The 20,329-nt window shown below is 38.1% G+C and overlaps 2 protein-coding genes across 3 annotated transcripts; one reads left to right on the forward strand and one right to left on the reverse strand.

Moving 5' to 3' along the window:
* Window positions 1-12,867: 12,867 nt before the first annotated feature.
* LOC107496727 (molybdopterin biosynthesis protein CNX1) lies at window positions 12,868-18,059 on the forward strand. Of its 2 annotated transcripts, XM_016118051.3 has the most exons (13): window positions 12,868-13,180; window positions 13,280-13,406; window positions 14,212-14,342; window positions 14,605-14,706; window positions 14,832-14,915; window positions 15,026-15,253; window positions 15,439-15,617; window positions 15,702-15,806; window positions 15,901-16,206; window positions 16,715-16,872; window positions 16,966-17,072; window positions 17,256-17,312; window positions 17,600-18,059. In XM_016118051.3, the coding sequence occupies exons 1-13, from the start codon at window positions 13,028-13,030 to the stop codon at window positions 17,816-17,818; spliced, it is 1,956 nt and encodes a 651-aa protein (XP_015973537.1). In that variant the 5' UTR covers window positions 12,868-13,027; the 3' UTR covers window positions 17,819-18,059. The 2 variants fall into 2 exon arrangements, with proteins under 2 accessions (XP_015973537.1, XP_020982928.1); XM_021127269.2 differs by lacking the exon at window positions 15,026-15,253.
* Window positions 18,057-20,065, reverse strand: LOC107496729 (uncharacterized). The gene is made up of 2 exons (XM_016118054.3): window positions 19,940-20,065; window positions 18,057-18,869 (listed from the first exon to the last, which is right to left on the reverse strand). The coding sequence occupies exons 1-2, from the start codon at window positions 20,040-20,042 to the stop codon at window positions 18,151-18,153; spliced, it is 822 nt and encodes a 273-aa protein (XP_015973540.1). The 5' UTR covers window positions 20,043-20,065; the 3' UTR covers window positions 18,057-18,150.
* Between the last annotated feature and the right edge of the window lie 264 nt (window positions 20,066-20,329).

The raw sequence follows: 20,329 nt of genomic DNA on the forward strand, positions 1-20,329 counted from the left end.
AAGGGGTTAGGATTTTTTTAAACTGAAATATAAATAGAAGTATTTTAGTATTTTCAATAATTTCAGTCTTTGTTTTATCTTAAATCAAATAGAATATTGAGATATAACTTAATTTTGTATACTTTATACAAAACATAATAATTAAACTTAAGGTATAAACTTATGTGCAGTTAACTTCATGCGAAGTTGATAACTGAGAGCTGTTAGATACAAATTTAGTCAAATCAATCAACTCATTTAACGGTTCTTAGTTATCAACTTTACGTGAAGTCGACTACACCTGAGTTTACACGTTAAACTTATCTCCGTCTTTATTTTTCGGTCTTTAACTTCTAATTTTTATCTCTCAATTTAAATGCAGCCTAATAGAATGTGGTTCAAGGATGAGTTATTTACAAATTACTCTAATTTTTTTTTGTATAATAACAATATGACTTCAACCCAAAACTCTCCTATTGAGAGGAAGAGAACTAAAAAGATTTGATAGATAATTGAATCTATTCTGCTTATTACGTTACAATTTTATCAATTCAAACAATAGAAGCCTATTAAATTTCATTGGGATGCATTCTACTTCACTTTATACCACTTATCTAAATAAGTAAATATAGCATAAAGTTCTTGGGAGCACCCAAATTTATTTTAAGAGAGAACAATAAAAATTTGAAAAACAAGTTTGCTTCCCTGGAAGGAAATTTGTATCATTTTCTAATAATAAAAAGTTTAAAATATCCTTAGAATGCCAAAAAAAAAATAGTAATTTTTGTATAAATAATATTGTTACGGTGGGTAACCGGAGATTAATGGATTGGATGGTGTTGGTTGACCCAATCGCTTGAAAGAGGAGGCCTTCGAGTGGGTCTGCACCTTGGGGGCCTCCGTCCGACTTGCGTGCGTGAAAGAATGGGGGGTGGTACCTGCAAAGACACTCCGATGCCTAAGTCAGCAAAGGATTAAGCAGGTTTAGAATGCATTGGAACTTAGTGATACCTGAGGGGTGTCAGCGTATTTATAGTGGCGATCCAATAACCACCGCTGAAGTAGTTCCACCTTTTAAGGTGGATAACCGTCCCATTATCTTAGGGAAGTTGAGATATGGCTCCTGAAAGTGGGTAGAGAGATTTTAGGGGCAGTTACTCATTTGAATGAGTGTTTATCTGCCATCTAACCTTCGTCCCGACTTCTTTGGAGCAAGTCATGGTGATGACCGACTTCGTAAGACGAAGGTCGGTACCGGGTGAGGCTCAATCCGTGGGGTTAGGCCTTTTGTCTGGACCTGGGCCTTTACTATTGGGCCAGGGTATGAACAGTGCCCCTACTCGAGCCCAATTTTCTTTTTGAGATTTGGGTTCGAATATTCTATTCGGGGTCGTAACTGACTTGTGAGGGAACCGACGTGATTTGTTTCCAACCGATGTGAATCTTCGTGACTTTTGATTTTCACAGTTACATCTAATCAAACGTCGCGTCCGTTAGGGGTGTGCGTAGGTATTAATTACCTTGGTGACGGTGCATTCATTAATGACCGCTTCCATTTTTACCATTATGCCCCTAACGTACTTATAAATGCTTCCCTCTTCCTTCGTTGTTTCGTTTCTTCGATTTTTCAAAAAAATTTCCCTTTTCATCTGTTCGTGGAATACTTTCGTTTCTGTTCGTGGGGTACTCTTCGTTGAAGGCTTTCCATCTTCCTCTACTTCTTTTCAGGCAAAGGTTGGTTGTTTCTTCCCTTTTATCAAGTGCTTCTGCATGCCTTTTATTTTCTTTGGCGAGGAAGAGGGTGACGTCGTAGGTTGTTTAGATTTCATGCCCCTTAGGGACTCTCGTTTTTTATTCTTTTTCCTTTTCCCTTTGTAGGTTTACATCGTACCCTAGGGAAAAAATGTCTTCTGTAGAAGTTCTTGCTCAGTGGGTTGATGTTACGGTCTTGGGGGAGGAACCCTTGGTCGATGCCAAGTTCCTCACCAACCTTCGCACTCATCACCATATTTGTACTTTTGAGGAGGATGAGCCAAAGTATGAATTGGTGGTCCCGGGTCTGGAAGACCGGGTTTGTTTTGGGAGGGATACTGAGGAGGTCCTTCATTTTTTCTACATGTATGAAAGCATGATTACCCATTTGGGTGTTTTTCTTCCATTTTCTGATTTTGAAATAGCTGTTTTGCGTCACTGCCGAGTTGCTCCTACCCAACTTCACCCCAATTCTTGGGGTTTTCTGAAAATTTACCAGTTTATCAGCCACGCCTTAGATTTTCCGACCACTTTGAGGATTTTCTTCTATCTTTTTCATATGACCAAGCCCTTCAGTGGGCTAAATAACAAGCAGCAATGGGTGTCTTTCCGAGCCATACAAGGTCGGAGAGTTTTCACCCCTTTTTGATGAATCCTTCCATGACTTTAAAAATTATTTTTTCAAAGTTCAAGGTGTAGAGGGTCACCACCCCTTTTTTCTGGATGAAAATTCTGTTCCTCGCTTTCCTCTGTATTGGTTGGAGGCCTCCCCCTGCGAGAAATATGGTTTGGATGACTTGGATGAGGTAGAGGCAGCCATTGTGGGGTTCCTCCGAGAAGTGTAGGGGAGGGCCCCATATCTGGATACCAAAAAATTTCTCCAGGGGTCGCCGTCCTTTGTCCAGGCGCAATTAGGGAGCCTTTATCTTTTATACTTTGTTTCCGACTTGTATCTTGTTTTTCCGACTTGTCTCAATTTTTGGCTAATAATTGCTTTTACAGAGATGGCGAAGAAGAATTCCAGCGAATCTTACCAGAGAGTCTAGGAGGCCAGGGCAAGATCTCGCGCCAGGGCTGGCGGTGCCAGGATAACTAGCTTCTCTCTTCCTCCTCTTCCTCCTCAAAATTTGGGGACCCCTTCTCAGCCTATTGTTATTTCCTCCTCGGCTTCTTCTCAGCCGCCCCCTCCCCCCGACCTTCTCCTGAGCCGGAGAAGAAGAAGCGTAAGACTTTAGAGTCTTCATCTTCTTTTGAAGGTGAGGCTAAGGTGGATGCTCCTGCATTTGTCCGGAAACACATTTATCCCCATACTCGTATAGGTATGGATGATGTTTCTGTCCAGAACCACCTCACTATTCTGGCTCAGGAGAGTGTCAGGGCGGCGGCGGTGTGCACCAAGTTTCTTGATGTTTTTGAGAAGACTCCTCTTAGCTCTCTGGGTTCAACTTCGAGGGTTGAAGAGTTAGAGGAGAGGATTCTCATATACCAGAAACATGAGAAGGAGTTGAAGGAGGAGGTCGCTAAATTGAGGAAGGAGAGGGATGACCTTCGGGAGGAGGGGAGCAAGTTACAAGCCCAATGCAATATGGAGGAGGGCTTGAGGAAGAAGGCGCAGGAGAGTTATTCAAGCTTGTTCAAGGATCTCGTGGAGGTGAGGAAGGACCTGTTGAATTCTCGGACTGCTTATGCCGAGTTGGAGGACTCTATTGCTGAGGGAGCCGATGAGGCTTGGAGGATTTTCAAGGAGCAAGTCGGTGTCTTTGCTCCCGATTTGGATCTCTCTCCTTTGGACCCTGACAAAATTGTTATTAATGGGGCCATTGTGTCTCCTCCCCGACCTGTATCTGAGTCTGAGTTAAAGACTCGGGGTCAGAGAATCATAGAGTCTCCTCCCCATCCAGACAATGCTCCGAGTTCTTCCGAGACTTCTCTTCCAACTCCTGTAGGTGCCTCTCTCCCTGGTCCTGATGGCGCTCCGACTCCTCTTTTAAAGTACATCAGGGAGTAGAGTTCGCTTTTAACTATAGTACATTTTCATATTGCAAGCATGCCACGACCTCGGTAACTCGGTGTCGTTCAGGTCGGTCACTTTATAATAGCCTTTTCCTAAGACCTCATTGATTTTGTATGGTCCCTTCCAATTTGCAGCGAGCTTTCCTTCCCCTGATTTGTTGACTCCAATGTCGTTTCTGATCAAGAACAAGTCACTTGGGGTGAATGCTCTTCGAATGACTTTTTTGTTGTATCTTGTAGTCATCCTTTGCTTCAACGCTGCTTCTCTTATCTGGGCTTCTTCTCGGACTTCTGGGAGCAAGTCGAGCTCCTCTTTGTGCCCCTGTATATTTCCGATCTCGTCATGGAGAATCACTCTTGGGCTTTGTTCGTTGACTTCTATTGGTATCATGGCTTCTACGCCATAAACTAGTCGGAAGGGTGTTTCTCCAGTGGCGGATTGGGGGGTCGTCCTGTAAGCCCATAGCACTTGTGGGAGCTCTTCAGCCCAGGCTCCTTTTGCATCTTGTAACCTTTTCTTTAGCCCTGCCAGTATGACTTTGTTGGCTGCCTCGACTTGCCCATTGGCTTGCGGGTGCTCCACCAAGGTGAACTGGTGCTTGATTTTTATACTGGCTACTAGGCTTCTAAAGGTAGAGTCGGTGAACTGGATTCCATTATCTGTAGTAATGGAATGAGGTATCCCATACCTTGTGATGATATTTTTGTAGAGGAACCTCCGACTTCTTTGTGCGGTGATGGTTGCCAATGGTTCTGCTTCTATCCACTTTGTGAAGTAATCTATTCCCACGATCAGGTATTTGACTTGTCCTGGCACTTGGGGAAAAGGACCTAACAAATCCATTCCCCATTTTACAAAGGGCCATGGAGAAGTGATACTGATGAGCTCCTCTGGGGGAGCCACGTGGAAATTTGCATGCATCTGACATGGTTGGCACTTTTTCACAAATTCTGTGGCATCTTTCTGCAAGGTCGGCCAGTAGAATCCTGCTCGGATTACTTTCCTGGCTAGTGACTTTGCTCCAAGATAATTTCCGCAGATTCCACTGTGGACTTCCTCTAATACCTCGGGGGTTTTTGAGGTCGGTACGCACTTTAATAATGGTGTTGATATCCCCCTTCTGTAGAGAATATTTCTCACCAAGGTGTAGTGTTGTGCTTCCCTTCGAATCTTCTTAGCCTCTTTCTCCCCCTTGGGGAGGATGTCGAATTTCATGTATTCGACCAAGGGGTTCATCCATCCGAGGTTTAATCCGACCACTTCAAAGATTTCTTGTTTGTCTTCTATTTTTACCACTGAGGGTTCCTGAAGAGTTTCTTGGATCAGGCTTCTGTTATTTCCTCCTGGCTTGGTACTTGCTAACTTGGATAGGGCGTCTGCTCTGCTATTCAGATCCCGAGTTATGTGCTTGACCTCGGTTTCTGCGAAGCGCCCAAGGTGTTCCAGAGTTTTTTCCAAGTACCTCTTCATATTTGGGTCCTTTGCCTGATATTCTCCACTTATTTGGGAGGTCACCACTTGTGAGTCGCTGTATATCATCACCTTTGTAGCACCGACTTCTTCTGCCAGCTTCAATCCAACAATCAGGGCTTCATACTCTGCCTGATTATTTGAAGCTGGAAATTCAAATTTTAGGAAAACCTCTATCTGGGTTCCTCTTTCATCTACCAATATTATGCCTGCACCGCTTCCTGTTTTGTTGGAGGATCCATCTACATAGAGTTCCCATGTAGTTGGTTTTTCCTCCTGATCCCCTGCATATTCTACAACGAAGTCAGCGAGGCATTGGGCTTTAATCGCCGTCCGAGTTTCATATCTTAAGTCGAACTCGGAGAGCTCTATTGCCCATTGAACCATTCTCCCTGCAACATCCGTCTTTTGGAGGATTTGCTTCATGGGTTGGTTCGTACGGACTCTTATTGTGTGAGCTTGAAAGTAAGGCCGTAGCCTTCGTGAGGCTACTACTAAGGAGTAGGCAAACTTCTCTAGTTTGTGGTACCTTAGCTCAGGGCCTTGTAGAACTTTACTGATGAAATATACTGGATGTTGTAGAGCTTTACTGATGAAATATACTGGACGTTGGCCGACCTCGTCTTCTCTTATCAGGGCTGATGAGACAGCCTTGTCTGCTACAGATAAGTATAGGACGAGGTCTTTTCCAGCTACGGGTCGGGTCAGAATAGGAGGTTGGCTTAAGAACTTTTTGAACTCCTGGAATGCCTCCTCGCATTCAGGGGTCCATTCGAACTGACATCCCTTTCTCAATAAGGAGAACAGTGGAAGGGATTTTAGTGCTGATCCTGCCAAGAATCTGGAGAGGGCTGCGAGTCGGCCATTTAGCTGCTGGACCTCTCTTAAACAGGTCAGGATTTTCATCTCCAGGATAGCTCTACATTTATCGGGATTGGCTTCAATCCCTCTTTGTGTCAGCATGAACCCTAGAAATTTTCCCGCCTCTACCGCGAAGGCACACTTTGCGGGATTTAGTCTCATCCCATGCAGCCTTATGGTGTCAAAGACTTGTGAAAGGTCTGACAAGAGGTCGACTTCCTTCTTAGTCTTTACCAACATGTCATCGACGTATACTTCCATTAGGCCCCCAAGGTGAGAGGCGAACACCTTATTCATCAACCTTTGATATGTGGCCCCTGCATTTTTCAATCCAAATGGCATGACCACGTAACAGAAATTAGCTCTGGGTGTGATGAATGATGTCTTCTCCTGGTCCAGCTCGTACATCTGGATTTGGTTATACCCCGAGTAGGCATCCATGAACAACAAGTATTGATACCCTGCGCTGGAGTCTACTAGGGTATCGATGCTTGGCAGTGGATAAGGGTCCTTGGGACATGCCTTATTTAGGTCGGTATAGTCCACACACATTCTCCATTGGGTCGGGACCCCGGGTAGACCGAGAGTTTGTGGGACATGAGCTCGGGGTCTATCCCAGGCATATCGGAAGCCTTCCAAGCAAAGAGATCGGAGTTTTCTCGTAGGAGCTTAATCAATCCTTGTTTTAGGGTTTCCCCTAGGTTGGCTCCTATGTGAGTATTTTTTCCTTCCTCTTTACCGACCTGTATCTCCTCGGTTTTTCCTCCCGGTTGTGGTCGCAACTCTTCTCTAGCCCTTGCGCCACCGAGCTCTATTGTGTTAACTTCTTTGCCTTTTCCTCTCAGGTTTAGGCTTTCATTGTAGTATTTCCTTGCCAACTTTTGATCTCCCCTTACCGTTGCTATCCCGCTGAAGTCGGGAATTTCATGCAAAGGTGGGGAGTGGATACCACTGCTCCGAGTCGATTAAGAGTAGCTCTGCCGATTAAAGCGTTATATGCTGACCCCACATCGATGACTATAAAGTCTATACTCAGATTCTTTGATTTTTCCCCCTTTCCAAAAGTGGTGTGGAGGGGTAAAAATCCTAGTGGCTTTATTGGCGTGTCGCCCAACCCGTATAAGGTGTCGGGGTAGGCTCTTAGTTCTTTCTCATCCAACCCTAGTTTGTCAAAAGCGGGCTTAAAAAGGATGTCCGCCGAGCTTCCTTGGTCTACTAGGGTTCTGTGGAGATGGACATTTGCTAGGATCATAGTTATTACCACTGGATCATCATGTCTAGGGATTATTCCTTGCCCATCTTCTTTCGTGAATGAAATGGTGGGGAGGTCGGCGGATTCACCTCCGACCTGGTAGACTCGCTTGAGATGTCTCTTGCGAGAGGACTTAGTGAGGCCCCCTCCTGCAAACCCTCCTGAGATCATATGTATATGCCTCTTCGGAGTCTGTGGTGGTGGGTCTCTTCCCTCTACATCATCTCGCTTCCTTTTTCCGTGACCATCCGACCTTTATATGAGATATCTGTCAAGCCGACCCTCTCTAGCCAGCTTTTCTATCACATTCCTAAGGTCGTAACAGTCATTTGTGGAGTGACCATATATTTTATGGTACTCACAGTAGTCGCTGCGGCTCCCCCTTTTTTATTTTTAATGGGTCTAGGGGGCGGCAGCCTTTCAGTATTACAAATCTCTCTGTATACATCCACTATAGAAACTTTCAGAAGAGTATAAGAGTGGTATTTTCTTGGCCTCTCAAGACCGAGTTCTTCCCTTTTCTTGGTTTCCCTCTCCCTCTCTTTTGTTGAGGGAGGGTGCCCAGGTCGCCAACTCGGGTCTCTCAGCTTAGCATTTTCCTCCATATTGATGTATTTTTCAGCTCTTTTCTGTACATCACTGAGAGAGACGGGGTGTCTTTTAGATATGGACTGTGAGAAGGGACCTTCTCTAAGTCCATTGACTAACCCCATTATGACTGCCTCTGTGGGCAGGTTTTGAATCTCTAAACATGCTTTGTTGAACCTTTCCATATAGGCTCGTAAGGATTCTCCGACCTCCTGTTTTATTCCCAGGAGCCTCGGTGCATGTTTCACTTTGTCTTTCTGGATAGAGAACCTCATCAAAAACTTCCTTGAGAGGTCTTCAAAACTGGTGACCGACCTCAGGGGGAGGCTGTCGAACCATTTCATCGCTGCTTTCGATAGAGTGGTCGGGAAAGCTTTGCATCGCGTAGCGTCGGAAGCATCAGCTAGGTACATCCTGTTTTTGAAATTGCTTAAGTGATGCTTCGGATCCGTGGTTCCATCGTAGAGGTCCATATCGGGGCTTTTGAAGTTCCTCGGAACTTTTGCCCTCATTATGTCCTCATTGAAAGGATCCTCCCCTCCTAGGGGCGGTTCTTCTTGCTCGTTGCGGGAGTTCTGACCTTTGAGGGAGGATTCTAACTTTAAGAGTTTTCTTTCTAACTCTTTTCGTCGTTCCATCTCCTCTTTTAGGTTCTTTTCAGTCTCCTTTTGTCGCTCCCGTTCTTGTTCTAACTGTTCCAGGCGACTGTGGACTAATTCCATGAGTTCAGTTGCATGGAAGGGTCTCTCTTTCTCTGATTCGCGCCCTTCTGAAGAATTCACCTTCGGGTTTTTTACTCCGGAGGTACCTTCCCTGTGTTGATCATTGGTTCCCTGGTGGAGGGTCAAGTCTGCATCATTATTACCTGTGTCCAGATTCTCTTGTTCAGAATCTGACTCCACATGACCCTCTTCGAGGGATCTGTCCGCCATCACTGGTTGATCTCTCGGTTTTCCGGCAACGGCGCCAATGTTACGGTGGGTAACCGGAGATTAATGGATTGGATGGTGTTGGTTGACCCAATCGCTTGAAAGAGGAGGCCTTCGAGTGGGTCTGCACCTTGGGGGCCTCCGTCCGACTTGCGTGCGTGAAAGAATGGGGGGTGGTACCTGCAAAGACACTTCGATGCCTAAGTTAGCAAAGGATTAAGCAGGTTTAGAATGTATTGAAACTTAGTGATACCTGAGGGGTGTCAGCGTATTTATAGTGGCGATCCAATAACCACCGCTGAAATAGTTCCACCTTTTAAGGTGGATAATCGTCTCATGATCTTAGGGAAGTTGAGATATGGCTCCTGGAAGTGGGTAGAGAGATTTTAGGGGCAGTTACTCATTTGAATGAGTGTTTATCTGCCAGCTAACCTTCGTCCTGACTTCTTTGGAGCAAGTCGTGGTGATGACCGACTTCGTAAGACAAAGGTCGATACCGGGTGAGACTCAATCCGTGGAGTTAGGCCTTTTGTCTGGACCTGGGCCTTTACTATTGGGCCAGGGTATGAACAAATATATAACCGAACATTGATGATACCTATTGTTACATAAAATAAAAAAGTAAAGAAAGTAGAAAGTATATATGGTAATTAACCATCAAGTGCAACATAAAATTAAGGAGATCATTTCGATAAAGACACTAAAAATGTCTTTTCTTTTAAGACGTTTATATGTGTCATAATATTATTGGACATCTTTATTAAACCGGTTGATAATTTATTTTTTAATAAATTAGAATAAAATCGATTTATTATAGTAACAATAATAAATTCAATTATCTACATTATAATTATTAAATCTAATTTGATCCAATCGATTTACACAATTTAAACTGAATCATGTTTAAATTTTTTGATAAAAAGACAAATATATCTCTAATTTTTATTTAAAAAATAAAAAATAAAAAATTATTATTGTTATTATTATAAAAAATCAATTTTATTCTAATATATTAAGAAATTAAAAAATAACCGATTTATTAATATGTTAATAATAATACGACACATAAATATTTTTACAAGATGATGTTTTACACATTTTTATGGAACATCCTCCTAAACTTAAACATTAAAACATGACATTTTTCTATATAGTAAGATATCTCTTGGATGACTTTCACTGTCATTTTTCACGACAATATACATAATAATCTTATTAAATAATTGATGCTTCAATGAATTTAACTACTCACATCTATATCAGTCTTTCCTTTTTAGTTGTTTTGGTCGAACATCTATATCAATCTTATCTTATATATGAAACGTTTGAGAAGTTTGTTGTTTGGACATTGTTGATAAAGACTACTCGAACCCGAGCAATTTACCTAATATTAACATAAAATTGTATTTTAAATGTACATTTCATATTTTATATTATATAAATATTTCTGTTTATATATTTAACACGATTGATTAAATATTGGTTCATGCAAAATTCACAAAAATTGCGTTTGTTTATATATAGGTACGATATACTGAGACAAAAATATTAAAATATAAAATTATATTTTAGTAAATAAAATATGAATAAAAATATTATGATTAAAAAAAATTAAATTAATATATTTTATATTTATTTTAATAAAAAAATACAAAAATATTATAAAAAATATCATTTATTTTTATTAAATAAAAAAATAAAAAAATAAATTTTTATAATTTACCAACAAATAAAATATAAGAACATAAAATATTGCGTCTTTATGTTGTCCTGTTTTCTATATGTTGTCTTATCATCTTCTAGAAAACAAACGAAGGCTAAAGGATTTGGAAAATTCACAAGAACAAGACACGTTCACAGCAACTGTAGAAACCAAAATCGATTATCTCATGAAAAAAAAAAGGGAGTAAAAAATTCACCTTTTTCGATCCATAGCAGGTTACAGTTAGTAGCTTAGAATATTCACAAATCACAGCAATGGGACCCTAAAAATTTGTGGCCACAATAACATTCTCATCCAAAATTCTCAACATCATCATCATCGTTTTTCATCAATTATTATCACTGCTGTTCCCTGTTTGAACCCTTGTTTTATTTTTATTGTTTTTTTCCCTATTTTTTGTTACTCTTTTCACAGTTCTCATCCAATTCACAACCACCATTTATTCCATGGTTTTTTCTGCTTTCTCACCATTCCCAGAGAAAGAAACCACCTTTTCGCTCCACTTTCTTCACTTGGGTCAGCTCCGATTTGAAAATCTCAACTTGGGTTTTGTTCATCACTCACTTTCACCTTCTGGGTCTCCACGCTTTTCACCTCACCTCATCAAAAAGACAAAAGTAACCCCTTTTATTGTTACTCTCTCTCTCTCTCTCCTTGATCATCATCACCAATGGCTTCAATTGGTTCATTGCCATTTCTTGTGGAAGCAAATGCTGACACCACAGTGCTAATGCTTCACACCAAGAACAATAATCACCACAACCGTCATAAACAAAAATTATTATAAAAAATATTTTTGATATTTTTATTAGAGTAATTGTCTATATATATTTGGTGTTGCTCGAGATAAGAGTATTTTATGTTTTCTATATTTTATAAAAGAAATATTCACATATGTATGCCACTTTTTTATATTCTTATTTTAAAAACAGAATTCAAACACATTCTATATATGTCTATTTATTTATTTCATATTAAAAGTAAAATTAATATACTTGTTTCAATACAAAATAGAATAATTAAACTACTAAAATTATATTCGAAAAATTTATATGCCAAAATAAATAATTTTAAATGATGAAAACATAAAAATAACTCTCCTAATATTTAAACGTTTGGCACAAATAATAGCCATTTTTGTCGGTAAAAAATGACAAACAAATAATTTATGCAACAATCTCTCACAACATTACATAATTTTTATCAATAAAATAACAAAAATATTACATAGAAGACTAATTTAATAACAATTTTTTTATAGATACATAATATGATTGAGAAAATAAACTATTTAAGTATCGTTATTTTTAATAATATTTAATTTTTAAAATACTTTACAAAAAATATTAAAAAATTATCTGNTAATATTTTGAAGACTTTACTTTTTTTTTTTAAGTTGAGTCTCCAAAATAAAATTAAAATAAGAATAATTTTTTTAATAATTAAAAAATAAAGTGTAATCTCTTATTATTTTTATAAGTATGACAAAAAATACAAAGAAATATTGAAGAGTTAAATTTATGGTTAAAATTCAGGTGCAGTCAACTTCACTTGTTGATAATTGAAAGTGTTAAATAATTTAAATAATTTGACTAAATTTTCATGTAACTATTATCAACTTTAGATGAAGTTTACGAGTTTCTAGCTAAATTTATACTTTATTTTAGGGTTGCACAAGGATCAGATTAGATCGGATATAGCCTAAAATTCTATCCGATCTGCACTGCATTCATCGGATTGGATCAGATACGATATCCGTAATTTTTCAAGCCAAATCTTGCGAATCGGATTGGATCGGATATCGGGTATATCCACATAATTCAAGAAAAAATGTTTTCAAATTCCATTTGGCTATTTTTACAAAAAAAATCATTTTTCACCTGTTTAAAAGCATATTTAATTCTAAAATATTATCAATAAAAGTTATTTGAATTACAAAAAAAAAAAACATAAAATTTAAGTTTAATTATTCTAAGTCGAAGTACAATATAAAAAATAAAAAACAAGATATCATAAAATTTATAAAACAACATACAAAAATTCATATCACATTAGGCTTTATTTTCTATTTTTCTTAAACTATGCTATTTATATGTAATGTGCGGATATGCAGATTTACAAATCGAATCTGCCGATATCACTGTCAAATCCGCAATCCGATCCTATGCGGATCGAATTCGATGACTCTGCAGATCGGATAATATTCACAAAATTTGGATTGAATGCGAATAATTACCGCGGATATGCGGATATTATCCGATTTGCAGCCTACTTTATTTCCTTATTCCCATTCAGGGGATCCATTCCCAATTGAACCTAGCCACAATACAAGTTTGAATCCAAAGGAAAATTGAACACGTTTCAACATTCAAATACATGAAGGAATAATAAAACAGTGTTTCTTGAGCTGGCTGCTGCCCACACCATCAAAGTGTTGTTAGTTCTGACCGACTCCAACAATGATATCCGTTTCCGATGCTTTCAAAGCCGTCTTAACCGCCGCTAACCGCCTTCCACCGGTGACACTTCCTCTCCACGACGCCCTCGGCAAGGTCCTCGCCCAGGACGTTCTTGCCCCTGACCCTCTCCCTCCTTACCCTGCTTCTGTCAAGGTCACACTTTCCATCTCTTCATTCAATTCCACTTTCTTGTTTCTAGTTCCTTTTTCTTCTTTTTTCTCAATTTTGTTGAATGAACGAAATTATGTGCAGGATGGTTATGCAGTGGTTGCTGATGATGGACCAGGGGAGTACCCTGTTATTGCTGAATCAAGAGCTGGGAATGATGCTCTTCATGTTACTCTCACCCCTGGAACTGTAGCATATGTTACTACTGGAGGTTCTAGTTTCCTTCATTTTACTGTATTTGTCCTCAATTTCGTTTCGTTATTGTTTGATTAAGTAAATGATAGTAATAGAAATTGGCACATTGCTTGATGTTTGATGAGTGGTGTCTTACTAGAGTAGATACGATTAGGAATGAATGATGATTGCATCAGAAAGGGAATTAGGGTAGATAATCAATCATCTTAGGTGGTATGGAGATGTTCGGAGGAGGCCTGTTGAGGTTCCATTTTTCAATTAAAGAAGTGGATGAGATGGAGGTGTTGTCCTATAGTTAGAGTAGAGGATACAGGGTGACCTAAGAAAACTTTGATGAAATTATTAAAAGAAATTTAAATATAAATGGTTTAAATATAGGCTACTGTTGTGTCGTTTGGTCCTTGTAGTCGATCTCATCTAGCTAGGCTTAGTTGTTGTTGTATTACTTGAAGTTCTCACTTGTTGTGGTGAGTTTAAGAGTATAGATGCATTTTGTATATGCAGGCTTACCCTTGCAAGCATGTAAGCTGTTTTTTGGATGTGAACTGTGACATCCAAGAATCCGCATAATGAGGCAGCAATTAATTGTTGCATAATTATATACAATAGTCTATGTAAATTGTAAGCATACACAAAGAATTGGAGTAGCTTTGAAATGATTTTTCTGTCTGATCAATTGGTATAATTGACAATTTTATATGTAAAGCTTCATATCCTATACCTATTTTTCTTTTTTATTTTTTATTAAAATAATGTTCATATCTTGTTTTAGGGTTTGTGTTGCTGGCTTACAGTTAATAGTTTGAGGTTTCCTTTTCTAGGGCCCATACCTGAGGGTGCTGATGCAGTTGTTCAGGTTGAGGATACTGAAAAGGTTGAAAATGCTTCAGGGGAGCAGAAGCGGGTGAAAATATTGGTAAAAACCACCAAAGGCAATGATATACGACGAGTGGTATGTTCTTCTCCTTAATGTGGAGTTAGTTCTTGTGATAATGGTAGCAAATATACAATATTTGGTAAGTGTTGCAATTTTTTGTTGGCCCCCTTGATAACGAAGCAGGATTTTGAAATTTTAAGTTCTATTTATGTTTATGACAGTAATGAAATTTTTTGTTGCTTTCGTTGCTAGTTGTATAAAATGATCTTTGATTTTATCTTTTTTTTTTAAAATAATTTTTATAAATTTCATTTCATCTAAAAGTATTCATTGACAGGGACTTGATATTGAGAAAGATGCAATTGTATTAACCTCTGGAGAAAGATTAGGTGCTTCAGAGATCGGCTTGCTTGCTACTGTTGGTGTAACCATGGTGAAGGTATTCTTTAAGAGTATCTCAAATGTGTAACTAACAAGCTTCTTTCCATATATATATATATAGCTGGGCACATTGATATGTCCTGTCATATTTACTGTTTCACTATGATAAATGCTTTAATGCAGGTATACCCTACTCCAACAATTGCTGTACTTTCCACTGGAGATGAGCTTGTAGAGCCAACTACCAGGCAGCTTAATTGTGGTCAGGTATTGTTTCATAGAGGACTAGGCACTTGGTTCGCCACATTAATCAGCCACAAGTTTTGGCCGGTACATGTTTTTAATATGTAATCTAAGCTGATGTAGATCCAATGCAGATTAGGGACTGTAATCGTGCCATGCTGCTTGCAGCAGCATCGCAACATCAATGTAAAATTGTGGACCTTGGTATTGCGAAGGATGACGAAGAAGTTCAAGGAAGGATCTTAGATAATGCTTTTGCTTCTGGTATTAATATTCTGCTAACTTCAGGAGGTGTTTCTATGGGAGACAAAGATTTTATCAGGCCTTTGCTTGAAAAGCGTGGAAAAGTGCATTTTGATAAGGCAATTGTCATGCTTTGTTCAGTTTTTCTAGTTAAAAGGATTCTGAAATTTTTTACTTTGGGACATGGTTGCAATGTTTCTATTTTGTAGAAATAATAAAATGTACCAATTTGTCTGTCTAATGCTTTGATGAGTGTGATTTTATAAATCTCATCATCTTAATATACGATTTATCTATCTTCCAGGTGTTTCTTAAACCAGGCAAGCCATTGACATTTGCAGAGGTTGACTATCAAGCAAAAGAAAGGAAAATTTTAGCTTTTGGTTTGCCTGGAAATCCTGTCAGCTCTCTAGTTTGCTTCAACCTCTTTGTGGTCCCTGCAATACGTAAACTTGCAGGATGGACAAATCCTCATCATCTGAGGTTTCAGAAACTTCTCAAGTACTAATGTTTTTAAGGTGGCCAGTTTGCTTTGACTTTTATTCATTTAATCTCTTTTCTGTTCAGGGTACAAGCTCGGCTTCATCAGCCCATAAAGACTGATCCATTTAGACCGGAATATCATCGTGCCATTGTTACATGGACTGACAATGATGGAACAGGCAGTCCTGGGTAAGTTACTTGTTATTCTTTTTAATTTTAGTGTCATTATTATTATTTTGGGATCTTGAAAGTGAACATCTATTGTTTCCCATGAATTTTCCAGTTTTATTGCTGAGAGCACTGGTCATCAGATGAGTAGTCGGCTACTTAGCATGAAGTCAGCTAATGCCTTTCTGGAGTTACCGCCAACAGGCAGTGTACTTTCTGCAGGGTCCGTAGTGTCAGCTATTATAATTTCTGACCTTGGACCTGGGGCTTTCAGCGAGAATTGTATACCATCAGATCCAGTTGTTGTGTCTGGAACTAAAACACGTCGAATAACTGCAGATTCTTCACCCGATTCTGAAGTCAGAGTGGCTATTCTTACAGTGAGCGATACAGTTGCAACAGGGGCGGGTCCAGATCGGAGGTATTAGTCTATATTTTATATGATGTATGCAAACAAAGTGACATAACCACTGGAAAATGGAAAGCATTTTTATACCTTCTCTGGAGTTGATTTTAGAATAAGCAGACTGCTACAATAGATATTGTTTGATGTGCTCTTTCTAGATAGAGCTGCTTTTAGATGGTTCTGATGGAAATTTTGCACACACTGAAATCAAAATTCATATTTTATTATTATTATTATTATTATTATTATTATTATTATTATTATTATTTTGAAACTGCTGCATTTAAAGATCATTAGAATGGTTAAAGTGCCCATATCCAACTTTTTCTGGAACTACAAGGTTAAATAGGGATTTCATGTCTTATTAGTGTATATACCCTTTTTCCAATCTCAAGAAAACGTTTCAGTGGATGGTACACAATGGTGCTATGTAGGAAAATTTTGTGTGCTGTTTTTGTTCTGTTTTTTTTTTTCTCCCTTAATGGAAGCATCAAAATTTGCTAACTCCTTTACTTTTCAACAGTGGTCCCAGGGCTGTTTCTGTTGTTAATTCTTCCTCGGAAAGACTAGGAGGAGCAAAAGTTGTAGCTACTGCTGTGGCTCCAGATGATGTGGCAAAAATTCAGGAGTTTCTAAAAAGATGGAGTGATGTTGAACATGTGGATCTTATAATTACCCTTGGTACATTTCTACACACATCAGTTTCGCTATTGAAGTCCAACAATTCTAGTTTTGTTGAATTGATTTCCCATTTTATTTTCCTTTCCAATCAAGGTGGGACCGGCTTTACCTCGCGAGATGTAACACCAGAAGCTACAAAACAGTTGATTGAGAAAGAAACACCTGGTCTTCTGTATGTAATGACGCAAGAAAGTTTAAAGGTATGAAACTCTTGCATTTTCTGGTTTTTCAGTTTGATTAAATGATTAAATTTTATGCATGCTTAAATATGTACACATCATGTGCATTCTTTTTTGATAATGCACAATTGATTTGACAATTGAGCTGTTTCCAGTTAAGCAAGATTCTCAACTGTCTTTTTTATGGTTTATCTGCATAAATAGGTGACGCCATCTGCAATGCTTTCGCGCGCTGCTGCTGGAATCAGAGGATCCACCTTGGTAAGGCAATAGTGGCGAATTATTGTCATCTGCTCTAAATATTAATGTATTGAGAGATGATTGCCCATGTTTGTGCCTATTTCGTATCCCTTCATTTGAATTGTATAGTTGGTATTGCCTTGGGACTGTGGCTTTCTAATCGTTAGACAATTATGGTTGTATCATACTTGGTTTAGGGAAGTTTCATATTAATTGATTGCTTCGAATGGTTCTCCAGGGATTCATTGTATTGTTTTATAGATTTGATTAATTTGTTAAGTCATGATCTTTGATTTGTTGATATTCAGATCATTAACATGCCCGGAAACCCAAACGCTGCTGCTGAGTGTATGGAGGCCTTATTGCCTTCACTTAAGCATGGTCTAAAGCAGCTTAAGGGAGAAAAGAGAGAAAAACATCCTCGTCATGTAGCTCATGCCGAAGCAGTCCCTGTAGATGTGTGGGAACAGAGCCGGAAGTTAGCTATTGGTGCCGGCACTGATGTCTCTTGTTCCTGCTGCAGGTAAAGTTATTTACATTTTTTTTTTGCTTCCCTTTTCTTCCTGTGCCCCCTTTGTCCCTTTATATAGAGAGAAATTCTGAGAAGCAAAAGACACCAGAAGGCGAAAACCTATATGGTGATGCGGCAGAACATTTGAGTGTCCTATTGAAATGGACATGACATGTTTGTAACTTTGTATATCAAACAAATAATACAGTTACAGTGCGACTAGGCTGAAATATAGCAAAAGTCTTTCTTTCCAATAATTGCATTCTTTTATTGAGTTTACACATTTCTGTGAAATAAGTCATGAATATACTGTCAAGTCCACATGTTCTTGACCTTAAGGGAAGAAAATCACTTCTCTTGGAATTTTGATCCTCCACGAGATGATGAGAATGCAGTTTTAGCACAAAGCCCAATTCCCACTACCAATAAGGTCAGTAAACTGCAGTTCACCAATCTCTTCCGCTTGTTAATCCCCGTGTCTTTATCTTCTTTGTTGTAAACCCTGTTTGATGGTCCTAAACTCTGATTGAAATCCAAAACCTTTGTTTTGAATCTTGTTATAAGCTTGGCATTTTTGGTTTCAGTTATGCCATTATTAGCCTTGCCCTTCTCTTGAGCCACCTTTTTAAAGCTTGCTTCTGTTTTGTTCTTTACCTTCTCATCACTTGGCTCCTTCTCCTCCTTATGTGGTATCTTTTGATCAGAGGCTTCACTATCATTCCTTGCTTGAGCGTCGTCTTCTTTTGCTTTCGGGCCAACTTCTTCTTGTGCAGCATTTTGCTGATGAACCTTTTCTGTTGCTTCTTCCTTAGGCCTTGAAGAAACTGCTTCTTCTGCTGGGTTTGTTGTTGTTTCCTTAGGTTTATTATCCAGTTTGGCAAACTTTACTTGTAACTTGCTACCTTCAAACTCAAACTTGGCACTCACTTTTTCTAAGTCATAGTCAGAAGGAATGCGAAATTCCAGGTCGAAACGGCGCCATCGGTTCGGGCTGATTTGTCGTTCGCCCTTCAGCTTTAGGGCTGGTTTTGATGTCACTTGAACCTTCAGATGGTCCCTTCTAAATCCTGCAGGTTGAAAACTAGATGATTTTCTTGTACTCTTCGTTTCTTCCTTTACCAATATTGTTTTTTTTCCATCATTCTTGATGAATAATGACAAATTGATAATACATAAATGTGAAACTCAGAACAAAAGTTTTGTTAACCATTTTCACAAACAACTCTTACATGGGTTCTTCTGTAAAATTGCCAAAAAAAAAACCTTATCTATGTAAACTTCATATTATCATCAATTATATATTTTATCAAAAGTATTTAAGTAATTATCTGGAAGATCATGAAAGGATTAATTTTATCTTACAAGACATTAAAAATGATATTGATAAAGAATGTGTTTAAACTAGTGATTGATGATATGGCCTTGTGGATATTATCTACTTATTCAGATTGATTTGCTACCACATTTTAAGAAATAAGTCAAATAACAAGAACTAATTTGAATTTATTTTGCATTCCTAATACCATAGAAGCTACATTGAATATGAGTACTCATTATGTCGTATATCAATAAAAATATGATAACATAATAAAAATAATTAATAGTACTATGTGCATACTAAAAATTGGTTTCAAAATTAGTCATTATGTATTTGTTTATAAATATATGTGTTATTTAATCTTATTTTTAATATATATTTTATACGTATAGTTGAATATCGATATACATATACAGTATACACATAACATAATTGAAAAATAGAATAAGAATAGATGTGATTCCTATCTACAACTTTAGGGATTAAAAATTTAATTTCAAACTTTTAAGAATTAATGAGACTCGTGTAAAATTTGAAAAGAGTTGAGTGAGTTGTACTTGTATTGTCGAAGCTAGAAATTAAAAAGAGGGAAGTTCTTTATCTAAAATAAAAAAGAAGTAAAAAAAATCCATCACAATTTTCCAATTGCAACTATTATATGAGAACTCTAACTACACCAATCATGTAAAAAATACCCATGCAATAAGATTACATTAAATTAAGCTATAAATTGGTATAAAGGCAATAAAATGTCATCTCTATTTTGCATAATTATTATTATAAAAAAATATTATTCCAAGAGTTTGAGCATGCCCCTACCTGGTAGCATAAAAGTGAAACACCCTTCATCTTTATTCCATTCATAATATGGTTCAAAGTCTTCATAAATGCGATCAACTATTGGTTGTATTTTTGTGTCCATTTTTAATATATCCCTTTGTTTCTCTTTTGCTTTCGATTTTCTATGTATGCATAACAAAGGTTGCGTTTCTTTTATACTTATTGATTGATTGAATTGATGATTGATCATGGAAGATTATAGTATGCACGTGTTTTACATGCAAATAATATTCTTATTCTTGTATTTTATTTTTGCTTTCATTATTACTTTCTTTTCTTGCAAACAGTGATAAGGACTTTAGTCCCTATAGGGTAAAGAAAAATACTATGCTTTATTTAATTAAAGAGGTGACCTAATGTCCTAGAAGT

The sequence above is a fragment of the Arachis duranensis genome, chromosome 7, assembly GCF_000817695.3.
Source record: "Arachis duranensis cultivar V14167 chromosome 7, aradu.V14167.gnm2.J7QH, whole genome shotgun sequence".
NCBI classification, from domain to species: Eukaryota; Viridiplantae; Streptophyta; class Magnoliopsida; order Fabales; family Fabaceae; genus Arachis; species Arachis duranensis.